This window comes from Schistocerca piceifrons, chromosome 10 (genome assembly GCF_021461385.2).
Source record: "Schistocerca piceifrons isolate TAMUIC-IGC-003096 chromosome 10, iqSchPice1.1, whole genome shotgun sequence".
NCBI lineage: Eukaryota > Metazoa > Arthropoda > Insecta > Orthoptera > Acrididae > Schistocerca > Schistocerca piceifrons.
The window spans coordinates 115,008,738-115,031,128 of NC_060147.1; the positions used below are offsets into that span (position 1 = coordinate 115,008,738).

Here is a 22,391-nt window from a genome sequence, read left to right on the forward strand (position 1 = left end):
AACATTTTCCACTAACTGTCTGTGGGAACTAAATAACAACTGCTTTGCCAAAAGTGTGATCTACTCATACAACTGAACCAAGCTAACACACAGCATGATGACACATACTCCATTCAGCTTGGCAGGACCCATCCAGCACACGGCCACCCATCCACCCAGGACACCACATACAGTGGCTCTGCATATGACTGGTTGCACTATGTCATTGTGTCTCCACCGCTTATCTATGCAGGGAAGCACTCACCCAGCAGTCTCTCTCTCTCTCTCTCTCTCTCTCTCTCTCTCTCTCTCTCTCTCTCTATCACATACACACACACACACACACACACTCTCTCACTCACTCACTCACTGCCTGCCCTAATCTTCTTCGTCTGTCTGTATGTCTGCTCTCTAGTGCCACCATGCACACCCTTTCAAGACTAACTGATCAGAGTTTCTCTAATATCCAAGCTGTGCTTTAATGCAAGATATCAAACCCTGATCAAACCTGAAGCCAGGTCGACTGCACCATGGCTCGGTTATGTTTAAAATACAAGATCATAGAACATGAGGTGAAGATTTGTGCATTAGAACATTTGAGAGAAGCAAAAGAAAGTAGGGTTTGGGAAAAGGTGACAGATAGAGGCAGAAAGGGAGCAGTTAGGATATTTCTGTTACTTGTTGAAGGGGAAGGTCCTCATTCAGCTGTAGAAGAAAGTAGGGTGTTACCAGGCTATAGGTAAGAATGTAAGAGAATGGTTGGAAAGTGAGTTGAATGGAATAAAAAGTCTTGTTGTTAGCTAGCAGTTGGGAGAGGATGAAGGCCAACAGTTACAGAAAAAACTGAGAGCAGGTCAGGTAATGGCCAACACTGAGGCACTGAATACAGATTTGAGAGAAGAGGATCAGATACTGATAGGTAGGGGAGCAGGTGACAGCCTGGCCAAGAATAGATAATGTAGCATCAGCAAATCATAAAAAGAATAAATTGCTGCTCACCATAAAGATGACATTTGTTGCAGACAGGCATGATGAAAAGACTGTTATACATAAGCTTTCAGCCAAAGTCTTTTCCAGAAAATAAAAAAGTGGTCAGATTCATACAAGCAAGCACACCTCACACACGCACATGACCACTATCTCTGGCTGCTCTGGCCAGAATGCAACTGAAACACTTTGATTGGGAGCAGCAGTCTGGAGTGGGGAAGGAACAAGGGAGGAATAGAAGGGCACAGGTGGGCGGAAGAGGAATCTGCACTGTTTGGTGAAGCGTACGGGATAGGGTTGACAGGTGCAGCATCAGGACATTGTGGTGGGGGGTAGGACAGGGAGCAGAATAGGAGAGGGGCAGAGAAGGGGAAAAGACTGATGAGTGTGTCAGCAGAGACCAGCAGGCAGTGCGGGTGAGGGGAGGCGAATTGTGAGGAGGTGACAGGAAAGAGGGGGCGGAAACAGTTGGGTGGAGGGTGCGGGGACAGCAGGTTACAGTAAGTTGAGGCCAGGATGATTTCAAGAACAGAAAATGTGTTGTAAGGATAACTCCCATCTGTGCAGTTCAGAGAAGCTGGTGATGGGGAGGATCCGGACGGCACAGGTTGTGAGGCAGCCATTGAGAGCAACCATGTTATGTAGAGGTGAAAGTTGTGCAACAGGTCAGTCCACTTTGCTCTTGGGCGCATTTTGGCAGTGATCGTTCATCCTCGTGGGCAGCTGCTTTGTATTCATACAAGTATAAACAGTTGAACAATGAAACTTCCTGGCAGATTAAAACTGTGTGCCAGACCGAGACTCAAACTCGGGACCTTTGTCTTTCGCAGGCAAGTGCTCTACGAAAGGCAAAGGTCCCGAGTTCGAGTCTCGGTCCAGCGCACAGTTTTAATCTGCCAGGAAGTTTCATATCAGCGCACACTCTGCTGCAGAGTGAATATCTCATTCTGGAGTTGAGCAATGACTGCAGCAGAGTTGTTACATGATGTGGCTGCCTTCACAGGTGACCTGGCCTTTGATGGGGTAGGATATGCCTGTGACATAGTGGAATAGAAAGTGCTGGGTGGGTGAACTGGGCAGGTCTTGCACCTGGGTCTTCCACAGGGGTATGGTCCCTGTGGTGAGGGATTATGATTGGGAGTGGCATGGAGATGGATGTCAATGTTGGAGAGTTTAGGTAAGCAATGGAACACCACTTCAAGAGGTGTGGAAAAGATCTTCAATAGGATGCCCCCATTTCAGGACAAAATTATAGGTAACTTAAGTCCCGATGAAGGGTAGTTCGGTTGTTCAAGTCCAGGGTGGTGTTGAGTGATGAAGGGTGCACTCCTTTGTAGCTGGCTCTTGGGAGTGGTGGGAGGATTGGAGGTATGTGGGAAAATAGCACGAGAGATTTGTTTGCAGACTAGGAGTGAATAGGACCTGTCTGTGAAGGCTTTGGTGTTTACCTACAGCATATTGGTGAATTGAGTTCTTGTCACTGCAGATATGCTGTCCCTGGGTGGCTAGGCAGTATGGGAGGGATTTTTTGGTGCAGAAGGCATGATAGCTTTTGAAATTTAGGTACTGTTGGTGGTTGGTGGGTTTAATGTGGATGGTGGTGTAGATGGAGCCATTAGAGATGAGGAGGTCAACATCCAGGAAGATGGTATGTTGGGTCGAGAAGGATCAACTGAAGTGGATAAGAGAGGAAGTATCAGAAGTGACCGGGATAAGCTAGGTGTGAAAACCTCACATGCAACTGTGGGCTTATTTGATGTTGTGCAGCATCTCAATCAACTCCAGATGAACGTGACCATTAGACAAATTAACTTCTTATGTAGTGTGTGATTCCAGTATTTTTATCACTTGTAGTTTCCTAGTTCTTATTAAATGCAGAAGAAATTTCAGATGTATGGCTTTTCTGGATTTCAATCCTTGATCGATTCTAAGATGTACAAGGGGAATTCAATAAGTAATACAACACATTTTTTTCTGAAAGCAGATTGATTTTATTCAGGATTCTAGTACACTACATTACTCCCCACTCTTTTGGCTATATCCTATTTTTCAGCATAATCTCTGGTCAATGTGGCAGCCTTAAGCCACCTTACTGGGAGATCTTGTATGCCTTCGTGGTATCACACTATTAGTTGATTTCAGAGGCAACATCTATTGTCAGCTCTACCAACAGAAATGGTGGAGCAACATGTTTGATAGTGATCCATCGATCACCTTGAATGAGAGTGTCTCCGCATTCCAACATTGCAGTAGTCACAGCTGTGCGCTGTGGCCAGCATGTGGGAGATCAGACAGGTTTGTGTGACCTTGTTGTGATAATGACAGATGCTTTGACCATCGATTCAGCATGCTTTTGTTCACTGCCATGTCTCTGTAGACATGCCCCAAGCACCAATGAAGCACCTATGAATACCTGTGAAACTCAGTTATGTCTCTCTGCTTGGAACACACATCTTTAAAGATGCCATTTTGAAGCCTACGCATAGTGCCACCACCTATGTGAACTTAGTTAAAATATAGGGGCTGAATTGGGATTGTTCCATAATGTCGCACAACAAATTCTGTATTTCCTAATTGAAACTGACCAAGGAAAAAATGTATTGTATTGCTTACTGAATGACCCTTTTTTTTTTTTTTTCGTCAATGACTGGTAAATACTTAGATGCATCAGGTTTTGAAGTCCATGCTAAATCCTAAGTTCCTTTAGAACTGGCTGGACAAGCGAGCTCATAGGTCAGAGAAAGACAAGGGTGCACCACTTCCAATAGAACTGTGACTAGTAAATCGCTGGAGTATCAAAAAATCAGCTTTCAGATTGAGGGAGGTTTCACTAATATTCATCCCTTAGTATCAGTATTATCCCAAGTGGAAGTTTAAGTAATACTTTATTTAATAAATAATTGGCTATTGTAACATGCTCTCAGTGAAATTTCCAAAATATTGCATGACAAGTTAGTGACACTGTTGTTTAAAAAGTAGTATTTATTAGTGTCCATGTATTGTATCATTCTCATTTACTGGATATGTAGACTCTTCACATAACTGGAAGCTTTTGTTGTAAAATAGCGCAAGGCAGAAGATTTGCAGCCAAAAGATGGTGATATCTTGGCTTCCCCACCTGCAGCAACACGTGTTCGTATCTTCTCACCTGTAGCTGGTACCTCAAGGGACAATGTGCAGCCAGAAAGTAGTTCACAGACTGTAAGTAATTCAAGTAAACTGAATGACTATTTGATAATATAGCATTATTAGCTACCTCAAGTAAAAAACTTGCTGTTTTGTGCTCTGTAACTTTCACTTTTTATTACTGGGAGAAACTGGTGTTACAGTGTTTGTTTTGGCACACCAACATAAAAGGTGTCAGTAAACTAATGTAAAAGGTGTCATTAAACTAGTTAAGTGGAAACAATGTGAATTCTGCATGTTTATTTATACATGTAAGGTGACTTTTCAGTTCCCCTCTTTGTGCAAATGAGATCCTATATGTCAGACAAATTTACTTCCCAATTTTAGGTCCTAACATTTTTCAAAGAAACAAAATGTTCTATCTGTTATAACGTTAAGTTTGATAAATATATTTCAGAATGACACAACACATATAAGTCACAGAGTAAGTTGACAAGCAAGACATGCGTACACGTTAGCATCAGAATGAGCACTGAGTCCCAGTCTAGTGGCCGCTGCTCGGCTGGCCGCTTAGGTGGCGCAGCTGCTGCATGGCTGGCAGACAGCGCCGCACGTAGAGGACGCGCATAATTGTGCGGCGGCCCTTTGAATGATCGGCGAGTCACAACACTATCCATGTCATTTCTTCTTGATATTTCAATGATTATCATCAAGTGGGGTGAAGTTGACCAATTTTGGATTTTAAACTTGAATATTTCTTAAAGCAATAAAATTTATTTGTTATACACATTTAGTTCATTCAGTACTGATTGTCAATCCCCCTAAAGTTCCTGCAATGTAGCAATGTGAAATGTGTCAGTTTATGTGTGAAGGAGACAAAGTATTGTCTACCACCACCAGACAGCATTGCTGCTTCTGATGTGTGGTGCATTGCAACAGCACCGTTCCATCTTGCAATGACACAGCGTGGAAACAGACAAGCACAGGTGACAATGGACAGTGTGATTTCTCTGAATGGCTACTACTGCTATTGCTTCAGACATCCACAAGAGGTTAGTAACCATATGCAGGGAAGCAGCATCAACTTGCAGATCTATGTTTTGTTGGGTACCAGAGTTCAGAGACAGCAGGGATTGTGCTGCACACAAACCAAACAATGCCCAGCATGACTTGATAATTGGGGCACAGGCGAATCATGTTTGATGAACTTAAGACGGCAACATTAAGGGGAACCTATCATACCATCATCCACGAAGGTCTGAAGTGAAGGAGGTGTGTGCACAACGGGTGCCCTCTTCCATCACCCTTGCGCAGAAACAGAATTGTGTGGAGATATGCCAAAGCTGGTGCAACTGTACAGTGCACATCCAGTAGAATTCTTTGAGCGTCTGCTCACTATCATCAAATCACAGTTCTTTGATGAGACTCCAGAAAAGAAATGTCTGTTTATGGAGTGGAAGCATACTGGCCGCTCTCGTATTGAGAGGTTATGGCTGGGGCTATTTGTGCAGAAACAAATGGTGACTGTGTTCTGGGATCAGGAAGGAATCTTGCTGGTGGACTGTCTCCCTCCCAGTACAACCCTCAATAGTGATCAGTGCTGCACTTCACTGCATCAACTCCATCGACACATTCAACAACCCTGTTACAGAAAATTGGGCCGTGATGTTCTGCTCCAACATGACAATGCGCAGCCACATGCCAGTCATCAGACCATTGGCACCGTGTGTGAACTAGGGTTTACTGGGCTGCCACATGCTCCATATTCACCCGATCTGGCTCCTAGTGACTATGCGCTGTTCAATGCAGTGAAAAAAGTCATGCACGGCAAGAAGTTCGCCACCAATAATGAACGATATGCCTTTGTCCATGTTTTACTATGCAAATACAAAAGTTACCACAACAGTGGCAAAAGTGCAATAACATTACATTGAATACCTGTAATGTAATTAGTATTTGTTTGTTCAGTAAATGGTACATGTGAAAACGCAAAAATTATAGTGCCAATAGTGTGAGTGTTGAACAGTAGTAATAAAATGTTTGGTCTGTTTACTTTTGCTCTAACAGACTGTAGAGGGGGGCGGTATCAGTCAACTTCATCCCATCTATTATGTGATAATTGTGGATTGTTTTAAAATGTTATCAATAATAGAAAAATAAATTTGGCATAGTAATTAAATTTTAGCACTAACTTCAGAGTAACATACATAGAAAGTTTAAGGACAAAAAATGTGATCACAAAATTTGCTTTATGGAATTCTGAAGAACCACACACAAGAAACATGTTCACTGTTCATTTGACCCCTGTACGTCAACTTCAAAATTTTAAAACATCCCCCCTTCCTACAACTACTGTGTTTGGCAAATTTTTTACAACATATGAAACCTTTTTTTAACTTTACGGTCAACCTCATCTCCACAGTCAACTTCACCCCGTTTGATGGTAAAATGTAATAACAAATGTCCAAGCTACATTCACTACACCCAATTTACTTTTGTTCACACACGGTACTTTCACACTGACAGCTCTTATGAGCTGAGCTGTATGATGCAACAAACAGAACTGTACCCTGTATGACAAGTTCATAAGTTAACATACAGACACTTGCAGCAATGACTTCCTCACTCCACCACTAGACTGTTACACCTAGTTATTATTGCATCCACTGTGTCACATTGTTACTGCATTCATTAGGTCCTGTTCTTGTTGCGTTCATGGAAGTTTGTTCATAAAAACACCACTCAAGAAAAGTTCAACTTCACCCAAATTTTCTGAATTGGTTAACTTCAACCCAATTTCATCAAGAATTTTCGAAATTTTAATGTGTCTGTTAACACATAATTGAGTAGATTAACTTTTGCTATTGCTCTAGTTGTTGTTGTGAAGGATCAATACTTGGATTACATAAGATCTAGGCACGAGTTGTTGTATGTCAGCCACACAAATAAAAGTTTTAGCTCATTGAAAAAAGCTAAGGAAACCCATCTGTCTGAAAATGATTAGGCATTCAGATAGAGGTTGAGAATATTATACATTCAGCCATTGCCACAAATTATGAGCTTTCAGACAGGAAACATAATAGCTAAAATAAAAGAATTTTCATGACCAATGTGTAGTTACTTAACTTAAAACGTTTTTTTTTTTAACTTTTCAGCCAACTTCATGCCAGTGATTAGCTTCACCACATTTGATGGTGTTTCAAAACATTTGAAAAATATAATTTGGACTGTATCATTAGCTGTAAACAATATTTATGTTTGTATCTTAAGGTTTTGTGACAAGCTAAGCTGTGACTTCCTAGACTTGTGCCAAAGAGCTGAGAACTGTATGTCGTTGTTTGTTGTTGTGGTCTTCAGTCCTGAGACTGGTTTGATGCCGCTCTCCATGCTACTCTATCCTGTGCAAGCTTCTTCATCTCCCAGTACCTACTGCAACCTACATCCTTCTGAATCTGCTTAGTGTATTCATCTCTTGGTCTCCCTCTACGATTTTTACCCTCCACACTGCCCTCCAGTACTAAATTGGTGATCCCTTGATGCCTCAGAACATGTCCTACCAACCGATCCCTTCTTCTGGTCAAGTTGTGCCACAAACTTCTCTTCTCCCCAATCCTATTCAATACTTCCTCATTAGTTATGTGATCTACCCATCTAATCTTCAGCATTCTTCTGTAGCACCACATTTCGAAAGCTTCTATTCTCTTCTTGTCCAAACTATTTATTGTCCATGTTTCACTTCCATACATGGCTACACTCCATACAAATACTTTCAGAAATGACTTCCTAACACTTAAATCTACACTCGATGTTAACAAATTTCTCTTCTTCAGAAATGCTTTCCTTGCCATTGCCAGTCTACATTTTATATCCTCTCTACTTCGACCATCATCAGTTATTTTGCTCCCCAAATAGCAAAACTCCTTTACTACTTTAAGTGTCTCATTTCCTAATCTAATTCCCTCAGCATCACCCGACTTAATTCGAGTACATTCCATTATCCTCGTTTTGCTCTTGTTGGTATTCATCTTATACCCTCCTTTCAAGACACTGTCCATTCCGTTCAACTGCTCTTCCAAGTCCTTTGCTGTCTCTGACAGAATTACAATGTCATCGGGGAACCTCAAAGTTTTTATTTCTTCTCCATGGATTTTAATACCTACTCTGAAGTTTTCTTTTGTTTCCTTCACTGCTTGCTCAATATACAGATTGAATAACATCGGGGAGAGGCTACAACCCTGTCTCACTCCCTTCCCAACCGCTGCTTCCCTTTCGTGCCCCTCGACTCTTATAACTGCCATCTGGTTTCTGTACAAATTGTAAATAGCCTTTCGCTCCCTGTATTTTACCCGTGCCACCTTCAGAATTTGAAAGAGAGCATTCCCGTCAACATTGTCAAAAGCTTTCTCTAAGTCTACAAATGCTAGAAACGTAGGTTTGCCTTTCCTTAATCTAGCTTCTAAGATAAGTCGTAGGGTCAGTATTGCCTCACGTGTTCCAGTATTTCTACGGAATCCAAACTGATCTTCCCCGAGGTCGGCTTCTACCAGTTTTTCCATTCGTCTGTAAAGAATACGCGTTAGTATTTTGCAGCCGTGACTTATTAAACTGATAGTTCGGTAATTTTCACATTTGTCAACACCTGCTTTCTTTGGGATTGGAATTATTATATTCTTCTTGAAGTCTGAGGGTATTTCACCTGTTTCATACATCTTGCTCACCAGATGGTAAGAGTTTTGTCAGGACTGGTTCTCCCAAGGCTGTCAGTAGTTCTAATGAATGTTGTGTACTCCCAGGGCCTTGTTTTGACTCAGGCCTTTCAGTGCTCTGTCAAAACCTTCACGCAGTATTATATCTCCCATTTCATCTTCATCTACATCCTCTTCCATTTCCATAATATTGTCCTCAAGTGCATCGCTCGTGTATAGACCCTCTATATACTCTTTCCACCTTTCTGCCTTCCCTTCTTTGCTTAGAACTGGGTTCCCATCTGAGCTTTTGATATTCATACAAGTGGTTCTCTTTTCTCCAAAGGTCTCTTTAATTTTCCTGTAGGCTGTATCTATCTTACCCCTAGTGAGATAAGCCTCTACTTCCTTACATTTGTCCTGTAGCCACGCCTGCTTAGCCATTTTGCACTTCCTGTCGATCTCATTTTTGAGACGTTTGTATTCCTTTTTGCCTGCTTCATTTACTGCATTTTTATATTTTCTCCTTTCATCAATTAAATTCAGTATTTCTTCTGTTACCCAAGGATTTCTACTAGCCCTCGTCTTTTTACCTACTTGATCCTGTGCTGCCTTCACTATTTCATCTCTCAAAGCTACCCATTCTTCTTCTACTGTATTTCTTTCCCCCATTCCTGTCAATTGTTCCCTTATGCTCTCTCTGAACCTCTGTACAACCTCTGGTTTAGTCGTTTTATCCAGGTCCCATTTCCTTAAATTCCCACCTTTTTGCAGTTTCTTTAGTTTTAATCTACAGGTCATAACCAATAGATTGTGGTCAGAGTCCACATCTGCCCCTGGAAATGTCTTACAATTTAAAACCTGGTTCCTAAATCTCTATCTTACCATTATATAATCTATCTGACACCTTTTAGTATCTCCAGGGTTCTTCTTTCATGATTCTTAAACCAAGTGTTAGCTATGATTAAGTTGTGCTCTGTGCAAAATTCTACCAGGCGGCTTCCTCTTTCATTTCTTAGCCCCAATCCATATTCACCTACTATGTTTCCTTCTCTCCCTTTTCCTACTACCGAATTCCAGTCACCCATGACTATTAAATTTTCGTCACCCTTCACTATCTGAATAATTTCTTTTATTTCATCATACATTTCTTCAATTTCTTCGTCATCTGCAGAGCTAGTTGGCATATAAACTTGTACTACTGTAGTAGGTGTGGGCTTCGTATCTGTCTTGGCAACAATAATGCATTCACTATGCTGTTTGTTGTAGCTTACCCGCATTCCTATTTTCCTATTCATTATTAAACCTACTCCTGCATTACCCCTATTTGATTATGTGTTTATAACCCTGTAGTCACCTGACCAGAAGTCTTGTTCCTCCTGCCACCAAATTTCACTAATTTCCACTATATCTAACTTTAACCTATCCATTTCCCTTTTTAAATTTTCTAACCTACCTGCCCGATTAAGGGATCTGACATTCCACGCTCCGATCCATAGAACGCCAGTTTTCTTTCTCCTGATGACGACGTCCTCTTGAGTAGTCCCCGCCCGGAGATCTGAATGGGGGACTATTTTACCTCCGGAATATTTTACCCAAGAGGATGCCATCATCATTTAATCTTACAGTAAACCTGCATGCCCTCGGGAAAAATTATGGCCGTAGTTTCCCCTAGCTTTCAGCCGTTTGCAGTACCAGCACAGCAAGGCCGTTTTGGTTAGTGTTACAAGCCAGATCAGTCAATCATCCAGACTGTTGCCCCTGCAACTACTGAAAAGGCTGCTGCCCCTCTTCAGGAACCACAAGTTTGTCTGGCCTCTCAGCAGATACCCCTCCGTTGTGGTTGCATCTACGGCACGGCTATCTGTATCGCTGAGGCACGCAAGCCTCCCCACCAACAGCAAGGTCCATGGTTCTTGGGGGGAATAATGCGTTAGTAGTTTTTTAATAATGATTTATTTTCGAAATAAACTTAAAAATACACTTACACCTACTATAGCACCCCCTTTGGGGCTGTAGTTCCTGAAATGCTAAAACACATGTTTTCATTTCTGACCAAGAAATGAAATATCACTTTTTGATGTTCTAACTTCAAAATTGTCTTAATAGTGACATATTTTTAAAAAACCTTCCATTTCCTGTTTCACCCTCTTATGCATGGACTTCAATAAAAGCCCTTCTTAAATGATGCCTGCAGTATAACAGCAACAGTATCTTCAGATTTCAATTTTCTGTCCTTAGCAGTTTGGGCTGGATGCTTGTGAGTCAGTCAGTCAGTCAGGACATTGCCTTTTATATATGTACTTAGATTGGTCTTAGTTTTTACAGCAGAATTGCAACAATAACTCATTATTTACTTACATGGCACAAATATTCATGAAATTCTAGTCTAGACTGATAAATTACACTTTTGGCAGCAATAAATTTTAATGCAGTATTTATTCATTAAATAGTTAGCATGTGATGAGTGAGAGATAATGTGCAAGATGTTTTGCAAGTAACTTCACCTTCCACTGCATCACAGAATGACTTCCAGCATGATAGTTTTGCTTGCTTAATTACAGTGCTGTATTTTGCAAAGGCCTCCTGACATTTTTCTCACTGTTTTTTTCCTTCTTGCTACTTTGAACAGTCTTCTTACACGCTTTATTTGCAATACCACATTGTTGTTCTACCAAGATTCCTTTCTCTTTGTGCTCTTCATAGGGATTGGACAACTTTCTAAGTATGAGGTGTCACTTTGCCTACCCTTTCCTCAAGATCTTCTGGTGAAGTTACATATTCAGATGAGTGAATGTTTAAGTTGTTCTTATAAAAGTTCATCTTGTTTTCCTAGGATTCCTACAGGCCATGGTATGTTTAACAATGATTTCAGCCTCAAACTTAATATACATGTGGTCAGATACGTATGGTCCAACACCACATGCCATTGTTTGACATAATTGCCCATTGGTATGGACAGCAAAAGTTATGTCAGTTACTTCTTCCCTTCTTCTGTTCCTGAAGTTAGGTTCCCCAACCCTATTCAATATCTCCAAATTGCTCTCAAGAAGATATTCTAGTATGTACTCACCCCCACTGTTGGTGTCATTGCTTCCCCACTCCAGGTAGTGGGCATTGGCATCACAACTGACGAGCAGCTGTTCATTCAGCTATGAGCAGCTGTCTCTCAGACTCCTCACTCTCCAGGAAAGGGGAGTACTATCCTCACAGGGAAGGTAAGCATTTGTGCTTCCTTCCTTACAGTTTTTTGCCCTGATAGTCATTAAGTCCCTTTAGCAAAAGTCTATCATTGGCATGAATGATTTTCCATTTTCGACTTAAATGCATGTTCTGGAGGTTTTAAGATACCTAGCATAAATCAGTTTTCTCACAGTTCTTCCGAGGCTGGATACACCTTTTTTATATAAATTGGGATACTGGATCAGGGCCTCATCCATCTCCTGTCTTTCCAGGAGAGGACTCAGGGTAGGTTTGATTATCAGGTACAACCTTGTGTTTGATTACCCTCGAATCCTCTGTCAAGATCTTACAGTTCTGTGCCCATACTTTCTTGAACAGGATCTTTGGTGGAGCATCCTTAAGAAGTTTTGGTACTCAAATTGATATCTTTGTGATCTTGAGGAATTTAGCTGCTGTCTTGATCAGCTTTGTTGCTTCCTCATGCAGAAGTACCTTTTCTGCCATCTCCTTAATCCAATCCACTGTTCCCATTCCATCACTGACGAAGATTAGAGCACCTTTGTCCAGACAGACCCTCCTGCATTTGAGGCCTGGACTTGTGTCCCTCCCAATTTCCTCAGAGAGAACCATCTGAACTAGCTCCTCCCACTGTGAGGTGATGCTGACCAGTGGTTACATCTGTTAGATAACCACCATCTTAAAATCTGAGACTGCAGTACTGTTTCCCTGCTTCTTGCCTCAGCTTTTTCTGAGTTGTTACCTCGTTCATATTGAAATGCTTTGTGGGCTTGTCACTGATCAACAAATACATGACTCTCTCTTTTCAGATTGAAGCTGGTCTGAAACAGAAGTGCTTCTACTTCAGAGAGACAATTTTGGAAGGAGCTATTCGGTGGTTAACTTTGGTTTGAATGCATCAGAGTAGTGTTCTGGCACCTCCTAGGGATTTTTTTAAACAATTGCTGGAACGTGTTGGAGCTGAAGATTTAAAGTAGTGCACATGTGATAAATCACAATGTTACTACAATTGTGCACGTACATATGTATGTGTGTCTCTACAGTGTACCCAATACAAGTTGAACTTCATTCTGAGGTTGTGATTGGTGTTGCCTGGCTTCTGTTTACAACTGTTTACTACTTGTCACTGTCTGAGAGAGATGTACAGCATAGTGAAGATAAGCTGAGCTTCATTCTGAAGCTATGTTCAATACATATCACCTTCTGTTTACAACTGCCTGCAACCTCAGCAGTCTAGCAGCATGGCATTGTCTTGTGTTATGTGCGCCAATGAGAAATAAATAATGCAAGGAGTGTTTCAACATGAATGTCTGAATAATGGGCTTTTGTGAAATTGTGTTTTTTTCTATATCATAATACATGATGTAGCTCCTGATTGACTGCATGTGTGATACATGCATGGCTAAAAGTTGGCAGTCTTTCAAGCTGACACCTAAACATCCATCCCCTCATGTTCTCCAAGAATTTTTCCTCTTTCCCTTCCCCACATCCTTGTTAGGATGTAGCTTGACACTCAACTTATGTTGGATTACCTATACAGTAGGGACAGACAGTAGCACCTGTTGTTTATGTTAAATCTCGTGGTTTCATTGTTTTGACTAAGACAAATTATGTTTAAAAACTTGAATGTCACAACAGCATTTTTGTAAAAAATGAAATGCAATTTCGATTTCAAAAGATTCTCAAACGTCATTGTTTAGTTGCCTTTCATTTCACAGTGGCAATTTTGCTGCGCATATCAGACATTTCTCTCTGTAAACTAGATACTGGTTCTGAGACCTTGGACACAGAATGTGACATAGCATTTATGGCTCACAGGAGCACTTTCTGTCAGACTTCAGAACTAAGGCTTTCTAATTTTTCTTAGTTTCTGTTCCGTTACCAACCAAACTAGTTGATTCTTTGTTATGATTGAATGATTCAATACTTACTTCTCCTGATAACATTTTCTGTAATTTTGAAATGTGCCCTCCTTTCACTTTGATAGCTACTTATCACTGTCTTATTTACTAAGACTCACAAAAGGCAATTTCATTATCTCCTATGGTAGCAGAGTAAGTGGTATTCACAAAGAACAGTCCCAGCTTAGAAATGGCATCAAAAACTGCCTGTGATAACAGTTTAAAAACTTTGTGCAGGCTGGTGATAAAGAGTCCACCATGTCTGTACATATTTTCCTCCACGCAGTATAGACTCATGTTGAAAGTAATTGCAGCATTCACTTACTAAAAATTAGAACTTTAATTATTTACACTATTCTGAAGATACCATTTTTAATGGGCTTTCTGTCAAAGTTCAGTGCGAGATAAACCCCAGATTTTCAAATTCAAGTTAATAGGCTTGTTTTTGGCAGCCTCCTTTTAATCATTATTCAAAGTAAAAGACTCGTGTAACATTTTGTGTGGATAAGAGGATATTTTTGTGTGTATACAGAACTTTCTCAATATGTTGTACATATTTACTCCAACAGTTCTCACAATCTGTGATCACAAATGAGTACTAAGTATACAAGAGTGTCTCTTCAGGTATCTGGACTTTTTTGTACTTTTTTTTGGATTCTCATGCCGTTCCTTCTAACAAGTACATAGGCAGCTTTCTGTTGTTGCTCCTTTGTCATTTATCAGATATTGAACCTCTATCTGCAGTATAATGTGCTAATGTTCCACATTGGATAAATTAAATTGATCTTAATGATGTGTGATTATTCGGTGTCTGGTGGGTTAGCTGACGATTAATGTATCATAACATACAAGGAGCAACTTTTAAAAATGCTTGATGTCCACTGGTGGACAAAATTGAGTTTGATATAAAATTGTGTATTTTATGTCCTGCTCCACACATGCCTACAATCAGATATTGTCAAAACACATTTTAATATCGCCAAAAAGAGCTGAAAACTAGTAGATGCAACAAATAGATTTTGTCCCCTAATATGAATGCATCAGACTGCATATAGCCCACCAGATTATTTTATTTGGTTTCATTAAGCTATGTTAGCTATAATGTAAGACTAGTGGACTAAAGTGAAAGCTTTTAACACACCAAAAATGACCAACTGCTATTCATTGTCAGCATTACAGAAGACATATGTAAAAACTTTTTACTGTTAAGATGGAGTGTATAATAGTGTGTTGATGCATATTTTTCATTCATTTTTGCCTTTTTTTTAGTTAAAAGAGAAAAGAATTTTCAAAGGATGTCACTGATGTGGTTCTCCACATTGAGGACAATCATTTTTACCTGGTGACTGTGCTTTTGGTTGAGTAGAAGAGAAACACTGCAAAATTTCAGAAATATTGAACTCAGATATGTACCAGGAAATGTATGCAGAAGTGGGTGAAACAAGGATTTTGAGAAAAGATTGGGAAATATTTGATTACAAGGAAGTGAGTAAAAATTTGAAATCTGTAAATGGGATCAGTGATGTGAAAACAGTTCATTTGAATAAATACATGGTAGGCAAAAGGGTAAATAAGGTGAAAATCAATACTCACCTCAACTACTTTTATGAGGCTCGTGCAAATTGCTTTTTGCTACTAGGCAATTGTGGATAGAGCTGCAGCAAAATAGCAATGTTAACACTATCTTTGGAAATGAAGCACATTTATTTTTCGTTTCTACTTGTGGTTTTTATGTGCATTTTTTAATATTAAGAATTGAATTTTCAAAACAGAAAATATAATTTACCAGTTTTATGTTATTGAAAACTAGACAAAATACAGTATGTTGAAATAGGTTACAGCTAAAGCCATATTGTCCAGTAGAACATAACAAACCACATTTAGCCCCTCACAGAAGTCCTTGTATATTGAAAGTAAAATAAGAAAAATTGCCTTGTAATAAACATATTTTTATCAGTGGTCCTACCTGAGTATCTTGTGTAAAATTCAAAAAAATTAATAGAGTTCTTTAGCGGCATACATTTTTTTGCTTCTCCTGAAAATTTTATATTTTGTGACATTATGCATTTTGAAAAGGTGCTCCTCATGTGTAATTTAACAATGACATACAATTTTCGATTGGAAAAAATATGTTGGGGATTAATATCCTAACTTACCATTTTTCATGTTGGAGGCATCCAACTCATCAATGTTGTCAAATCTGGGGAGATTCATTGGTCCATACTTTTTAGTATGCATCACTGCAATTAATTAAGAATTGTTTTTTGACCATATAATGTCTGGATAGCTTTACCAAATGATGTATTAACTGCAGAATGTTCTGGTTTGCTTCATTTATCCAAGTTTATCGCGTTATTCACTGTAGGATATTTATAGATACTGCTGCTCCAGAAATATGTAACGAGGTTCATGATCCTTTAATTGTTAAAACAATATGTTACATGTTCTGTTTATTTGATGATGCACTTTCTGAGTTGCTTATTAAGTGCAGATAAATTCTCATTATTGTGAATGCAGTACACTTGGGTTTTTTTTTTTACTTTACAGGGAGTGAAACAATCACCCAAAATACTGATATCGTCCATGAAAGTAAGTAGCAGACTTATATATGTAAAGTGTGCTTTTAATTCTTCTCCAACACAAGCTAGGGAACACAGCTGTGACCTATTGAATTAAATTTATTTCAGGACAAGCGTGCATATGTCAAAATGATCATGGACCTGGGTGGCATTGTGTCGTATAAATCTGTCTTTGATCCCACAACAACGCATCTCATTTGTTCCAGGCCAGGATGGTATAAAAAGACAGCATGTTGTAACCTATTGCTTTGTATTGCATCTGGGAAATGGATATTACACAAGAGCTTCATAGATGCAAGTTGCCGAGCAGGTACTTTTGTTGAGGTAAAAGGAACACCATTTTCAGCCATTCGTTTAAAATAATAGTAGTTGGAAGAGAATCTATATTGATCCATTATTGTGTGTGTTCCTCATAATCTGCTAATCAGCATGATTAGGTAAATAATAATACATGTGTCACTTTATTTATAGTGGATGTCAAAGCAACAAATTCTTACTAGATATTGAGAATGAACAGAATTTTTTTCCTTAGTAATTACTGTGAAGACCATTTAGATAACTGTCAATCAGAAACATACTTAGAGCTTTGTGACTTTCCTGTCAGTGTGCTGTGTGAATGTAATAAGGTTGAATTTTTCAGGTAATTTTTTTAAGTTGGACTGAAATCAAGTACCTGAACTGTAAGCTGCGTTCAACAGGTTTAACATTGCTTTGAAAGACATTGTAAATACACACACACATGAAGAATAGTCTCTGGCCGCTACAGAGAACATCAGGCTACAAACTAGACTTTTACGAGAAAATAAATAAAAAAGACTGCCCATTGGAAAGAGTGAGACCTAGGCAATTATTTGACAATAAAGGTTTTGGCCTCCTAGACTTGCACCATTGGAATGAAAACTAAAGCATTCCTCTAAGTACTACCAAAATAACTTACTCTTTAAGTGTGTACATAAAGGATTTTTTTTCTCTCAGTCCAGGCAAGATGAACATTCCTCCAGAGTGTTGCAAAATGCTCATATTAAACTACAAGAAATACTTCCAATAGGTGGGAATATTCAGATATTAGTGGACAACAGGAGATTCATTCATAGAAAAGTGCCCAAGTTAAAAACTTACAGAAATCACAAAGCTCTCTTTGTGAGTAATTGACAGTACTCAAATGTTTGGTACAAACCACTAAAACAATTTCCATGGGATAAGAGGTGATGTTCAGGGTGTCCATAATTAAAGTTCATTTTTCAAAACTCTGTAGAAAGAGAACCACTGTTCAGAATGACATCAAATTTGAACAGCATATTATTAATGCAGGTGGAAATTTCATGGAACACAAAAAAGTTTTAACAAAAATTTTGGCAATAGATGACACCGTAAGTGTCTTAACATAAATGAGGTCGACTACAGATGACAAATGGATCACAATATGATGGCTGTGGTTTGAGTTGCATTTCTCCATCCATACTGTTCAATGTGCATGTCTATACAAGATTGGTAGTCAACAGTTGTGGTATTGTTAGTTAGGTAAGCCCATCCACCACGGCAAGGTAATACCACATCGGATGGGAAGATCGCTTTTTAATCATCCTGGGCCAAAAACTGCAAAAAATTAAAAATGACATTGGTTTCTAATTGTCATGAGATGCACAAGACATATTCAATATGCTGTCCTCCATATTGTGCCACTAGTTGAAATTGAGAAACAGCATGTTTCACAACAGATCTAATTGTCTCCGGGGGATCACATTCAGAGTGTGTTCTGCAACGTGTGCCTTCAATTCAGCTACATTTGTGATTGGAGCACTGCACAAAACATCTTCAGATAACCCTGCAGCCAGAAGTCACACAGATTAATATCAGGTGATCTGGATGACAACGCTGTAGAGAAATGATAGCTGATAATTCTAGCATTTCTGAAATGCCTCTGCAGCAGCCACTTTACTGGCTGTGCAATGTGCGGAGCAGTGCTATCTTGCATGAAAAAGATCCTACCCACACATCCACACTGTTGAAGGATTGGAATGACATTGGTGCACGAAAGGCTCTCACAGCGTTTACCACTGACTGTACAGGTAATAGGACCCACAGGATTCATCTCCTTGAAAAAATACAGCCCTATGATAAATGATGCCATCAAACTGCACCATACAGTCACCTTTTCAGAATGAAGTGGTACTGGCTGATGTGCAAGTGGATTTTCCATTGCTCGTATTCTGCAATTCTGCATAGTGACATGTCCTTGGAATTGGAAATAAGCTTTGTCTGTCCACAGAATGTTCCACTGCAATTCATTGTCCAGTTCCATGCAAGCAAGACATTCCAGAGCGGATGATTCTCTTACTGGCAAATCAGCAGGAAGCAACTCAAGAACATGGGTGATTTTATGTGGATACCAATGCATATTGAGCAACCAGTACAGGAAACAAAAGAAAAATTTGGAGTAGGAATTAAAATCCATGGAGAAGAAATAAAAGCTTTGAGGTTCGCCGATGACATTGTAATTCTGTCAGAGACAGCAAAGGACCTGGAAGAGCAGCTGAATGGAATGGACAGTCTCTTGAAAGGAGGATATAAGATGAACATCAACAGAAGCAAAACGAGGATAATGGTTTAAATCGGGTGATGCTGTGGGAATTAGATTAGGACATGAGAGGCTTAAATTAGTAAATGAGTTTTGCTATTTGGGAACAAAATAACTGATGATGGTTGAAGTAGAGAGGATATAAAATGTAGACTGTCAATGGCAAGGAAAGCATTTCTGAAGAAGAGAAATTTGTTAACGTCGAGTATAGATTTAAGTAAGTCGTTTCTGAAAGTATTTGTATGGAGTGTAGCCATGTATGGAAATGAAATGTGGACAATAAATAGTTTAGAGAAGAAGAGAATAGAAGCTTTTGAAATGTGGTGCTACAGAAGAATGCTGAAGATTAGATGGGTAGATCACATAACTAATGAGGAAGTATTGAATAGGATTGGGGAGAAGAGAAGTTTGTGGCACATCTTGACTAGAAGAAGGGATCGGTTGGTAGGACATGTGTTGAGGCATCAAGGGATCACCAATTTAGTATTGAAGGGCAGCGTGGAGGGTAAAAATCATAGAGGGAGATCAAGAGATCAATACACTAAATAGATTCAGAAGGATGTAGGTTGCAGTAGGTACTGGGAGATGAAGAAGCTTGCACAGGATAGAGTAGCAACAACAACTAATGCATGGTGTTTCAAAGGATTTTATGAACCACACAGGCATGTCCAATGTTCAGGCAATTCCCCATGCACTGCATGTTTCCACACCACAACTTGACCTCCCCTGCAGTGCTGCAACCACATCTTCGACAGACATCAGATTGACTGCTATCTGTCATCTGCCACATTGTATTTCAAAAGAGCCTGTCTTTTCTAATTTTGTAGTCATTTTCTCCAGAGCCTTAGCAGACATTAGACCAATAACCCCCCCCCCTTTTTTTTCACCTGAGTGTACAGCCCTTTCACAGAGCTGCTGGTGCACAGTCATTATTCTTGTAAAAGATCATTACTGGCAGTGTGGGATCTGCCATGGAGACAGTCATGTCAGGAGTCTCAGACACAAATTGAGGAAAATCTATGTACCACACGACTGTTGGTGTGCATATTCTGACACTTACAGTGCCATTCATTGGTCAAATTTTCATTTTTTCCCATATCGCATTTCCCTCTGTCAGTAGTATGCTGTTCAAATGCGAAGTCATTCTGAGCAGTGGTTCTCTTTCTACTGTATTTTGAAACTGGAACTTTAATTATGGACACCCAGTGTTTCTAACGGTAAACAAATATCTTAAATCAAGTGAAGTAGAAATTGAGTCTATATAAGAAATGATTTGAACATGAGTACCTATCAGGTACAAATTAAAATTTGTAACTATCACCCTGCATATTCTAACCTGCCTCCTTGCTCTGTTGACTACAATATTCAAATTATTAATACTTTACAAACTTTTGAAGTTTTTTGCTTTGCTTATGTGTGCATAAGAGATGTATATTAGAATGCATAAGAGCAAGTAGAAAAATAAAGTTAATGGTTTGTACTTAACTTTCAGTGCCAATTTGGAGATATATAAATTATTGATTTGCTCATGTTATAGTAGCTTGGTCTTCTTGTAAGAGGAAGTCTGGTTTAAATTTTAAAATATGTACAATAAAATAATGTAGATATTGCAGGCAAATTTGTTGTCACATCAATTTTTAATAAGCACTAGAAATTACACTTCTTCCAGCCAGCACAAATCATCATGTTTCAATGCATAGAAACCAACCACTTCTTAGCAGCGCACCATAACAACTTTACAATGCAGCATTTCATAGCAGAGTGACCTGCAATATGACAACTCACATTTCCATTGAAAGATGCTGCAGTTGCATATCAATTTTTTACATGCAGAGAAACTTAAATATGATTAATTATTCATATAGAAAAGTCTTTCGACTTATTTTTCAAAAAAGTTATGGAAACATTAAACACAGTCATAATAATTTTAAATGTCAGTACCTTAAAATGCAATTATGATTTTGAAATATATAAAAAATACACTACTGGCCATTAAAATTGCTACACCGCAAAGATGACGTGCTAAAGATGCAAAATTTAACTGACAGGAAGAAGATGCTGTGATATGCAAATGATTAGCTTTTAAGAGCATTCACACAAGGTTGGTGCTGGTAGCAACACCTACAACATGCTGACATGAGGAAAGTTTCCAACCAATTTCTCATAGACAAACAGCAGTTGACCATCGTTGCCTGGTGAAACGTTGTTGTGATGCCTCGTGTAAGGAGGAGAAATGCATATAATCATGTTTCCGACTTTGATAAAGGTCGGATTGTAGCCTATCGCGATTGCGGTTTATCGTATCGTGACATTGCTGCTTGCGTTGGTCGAGATCCAATGACTGTTAGCAGAATATGGAATCAGAGGGTTCAGGAGGGTAATACAGAACGCCTTGCTGGATCCCAACGGCCTCGTATCACTAGTAGTTGAGATGACAGGCATCTTATACACTTAGCTGTAACAGATCGTGCAGCCACGTCTCGATCCCTGAGTCAACAGATGGGGACATTTGCAAGACAACAACCATCTGCATGAATAGTTCGATGACATTTGCAGCAGCGTGGACTATCAACTCGGAGACCACGGCTGCTGTTACCCTTGACGCTGCATCACAGACAGGAGCGTCTGTGATGATGTACTCAACAACAAACCTGGGTGCACGAATGGCAAAACGTCATTTTTTCGGATGAATCCAGGTTCTGTTTACAGCATCATGGTGGTCGCATCCGTATTTGGCAACATCGCGGTGAACGCAAATTGGAAGCGTGTATTCGTTATTGCCATACTGGCGTATCACCCGGCGTGATGGTATGGGGTGCCATTGGTTACACATCTCGGTCACCTCTTGATCACATTGACGGCATTTTGAACAGTGGACGTTACATTTCAGATGTGTTACGACCCGTGGCTCTACCCTTGATCCCTGCGAAACCCTACATTTCAGCAGGATGATGCACAACCACATGTTGCAGGTCCTGTACGGGCCTTTCTGGATACAGAAAATATTCGACTGCTGCCCTGGCCAGCACATTCTCCAGATCTGTCACCAATTGGAAATGTCTGGTCAATGGTGGCCGAGCAACTGGCTTTTCACAATACACCAGTCACTACTCTTGATGAACTGTGGTATCATGTTGAAGCTGCATGGGCAGCTGTACCTGTACACGCCATCAAGCTCTGTCTGACTCAATGCCCAGGCATATCAAGGCCATTATTATGGCCAGAGGTGGTTGTCCTGGGTACTGATTTCTCAGGATCTATGCACCCAAATTGCGTGAAAATGTAATCACATGTCAGTTCTAGTATAATATATTTGTCCAATGAATACCCATTTATCATCTGCATTTCTTCTTGG

General features: G+C 39.7%; 1 protein-coding gene across 1 annotated transcript in view; it reads left to right on the forward strand.

Moving 5' to 3' along the window:
* Window positions 1–22,391, forward strand: part of LOC124718737 (DNA topoisomerase 2-binding protein 1-like) — a 95,451-nt gene that overhangs the window by 68,877 nt on the left and 4,183 nt on the right. The window contains exons 7-9 of the mRNA XM_047244353.1: window positions 4,033–4,167; window positions 16,427–16,468; window positions 16,567–16,782. Of these exons, the coding sequence (XP_047100309.1) occupies window positions 4,033–4,167; window positions 16,427–16,468; window positions 16,567–16,782 (393 nt within the window). The remainder of the gene's footprint in view (window positions 1–4,032; window positions 4,168–16,426; window positions 16,469–16,566; window positions 16,783–22,391) is intronic.